A 783-nucleotide genomic window follows, 5' to 3' on the forward strand; every position below is an offset into this window, starting at 1 on the left:
TTTCGATCGATTGCAAGAAATAAATGATGAAATAATACAAAAATGATGTAAATCTAATCTTTGTTTCAATTAACGATTTTAGGAGCAAGACGCGACGCAGATGGGTATCTGTGGGTAACTGGTCGTATCGATGATATGTTGAACGTTTCCGGTCATTTAATGTCAACGGCTGAAGTGGAAAGTGTGTTGGCGGAACATTCTTCAGTAGCTGAAGCTGCAGTAGTCAGTAAATCGCATCCTGTTAAAGGTCAATGTCTATATTGTTTCATAACTCCGAACGCAGGGATGATATTTGACGAAAAATTGCAAGTCGAGCTTAAAAAGAAAGGTAAGCCAATCGTAAGTTAATCTATTGGAATATTTAATACTATTTTCTAACATGTAACTAACATGTAACTTATGCGCTATTTAATAAATTAATATAATTTGAATAGTGCGCGAAAGAATTGGCCCATTTGCTCAACCGGATGTCATCCAACATGCTCCGAATTTACCGAAAACAAGATCCGGTAAGATAATGAGACGTATGTTGAGAAAAATTGCAGCAGGCGATAGAAATATCGGAGACACGTCGACATTGGCTGATGAAACTGTTATTCAACTTCTATTTGAATTAAGGCCATGTGTTTAAAACACATATTTTTTCTATTATAGGAAAATGAAAGTATCTTGAAAGAATTTTTCGTATCGATCGTTTACTGAATATCGGAAGCATATATCGCACAATTTCGAAGAAATTTTATATAATATAAAAAATAATAGATTGCACATTGAACCAGTATA

The 783-nt window shown here is 34.2% G+C and overlaps 1 protein-coding gene across 1 annotated transcript in view; it reads left to right on the plus strand.

Annotated features, from left to right (window-relative positions):
* LOC108688959 (acetyl-coenzyme A synthetase) overlaps positions 1–708 on the plus strand; it is an 8,914-nt gene extending 8,206 nt beyond the window's left edge. The window contains exons 9-10 of the mRNA XM_018195525.1: positions 83–328; positions 435–708. Coding sequence (XP_018051014.1) covers positions 83–328; positions 435–631 — 443 coding nt within the window. The 3' untranslated portion in view covers positions 632–708. The remainder of the gene's footprint in view (positions 1–82; positions 329–434) is intronic.
* The last annotated feature ends 75 nt before the right edge of the window (positions 709–783 follow it).

This window comes from Atta colombica, unplaced genomic scaffold, assembly GCF_001594045.1.
Source record: "Atta colombica isolate Treedump-2 unplaced genomic scaffold, Acol1.0 scaffold250, whole genome shotgun sequence".
NCBI lineage: Eukaryota > Metazoa > Arthropoda > Insecta > Hymenoptera > Formicidae > Atta > Atta colombica.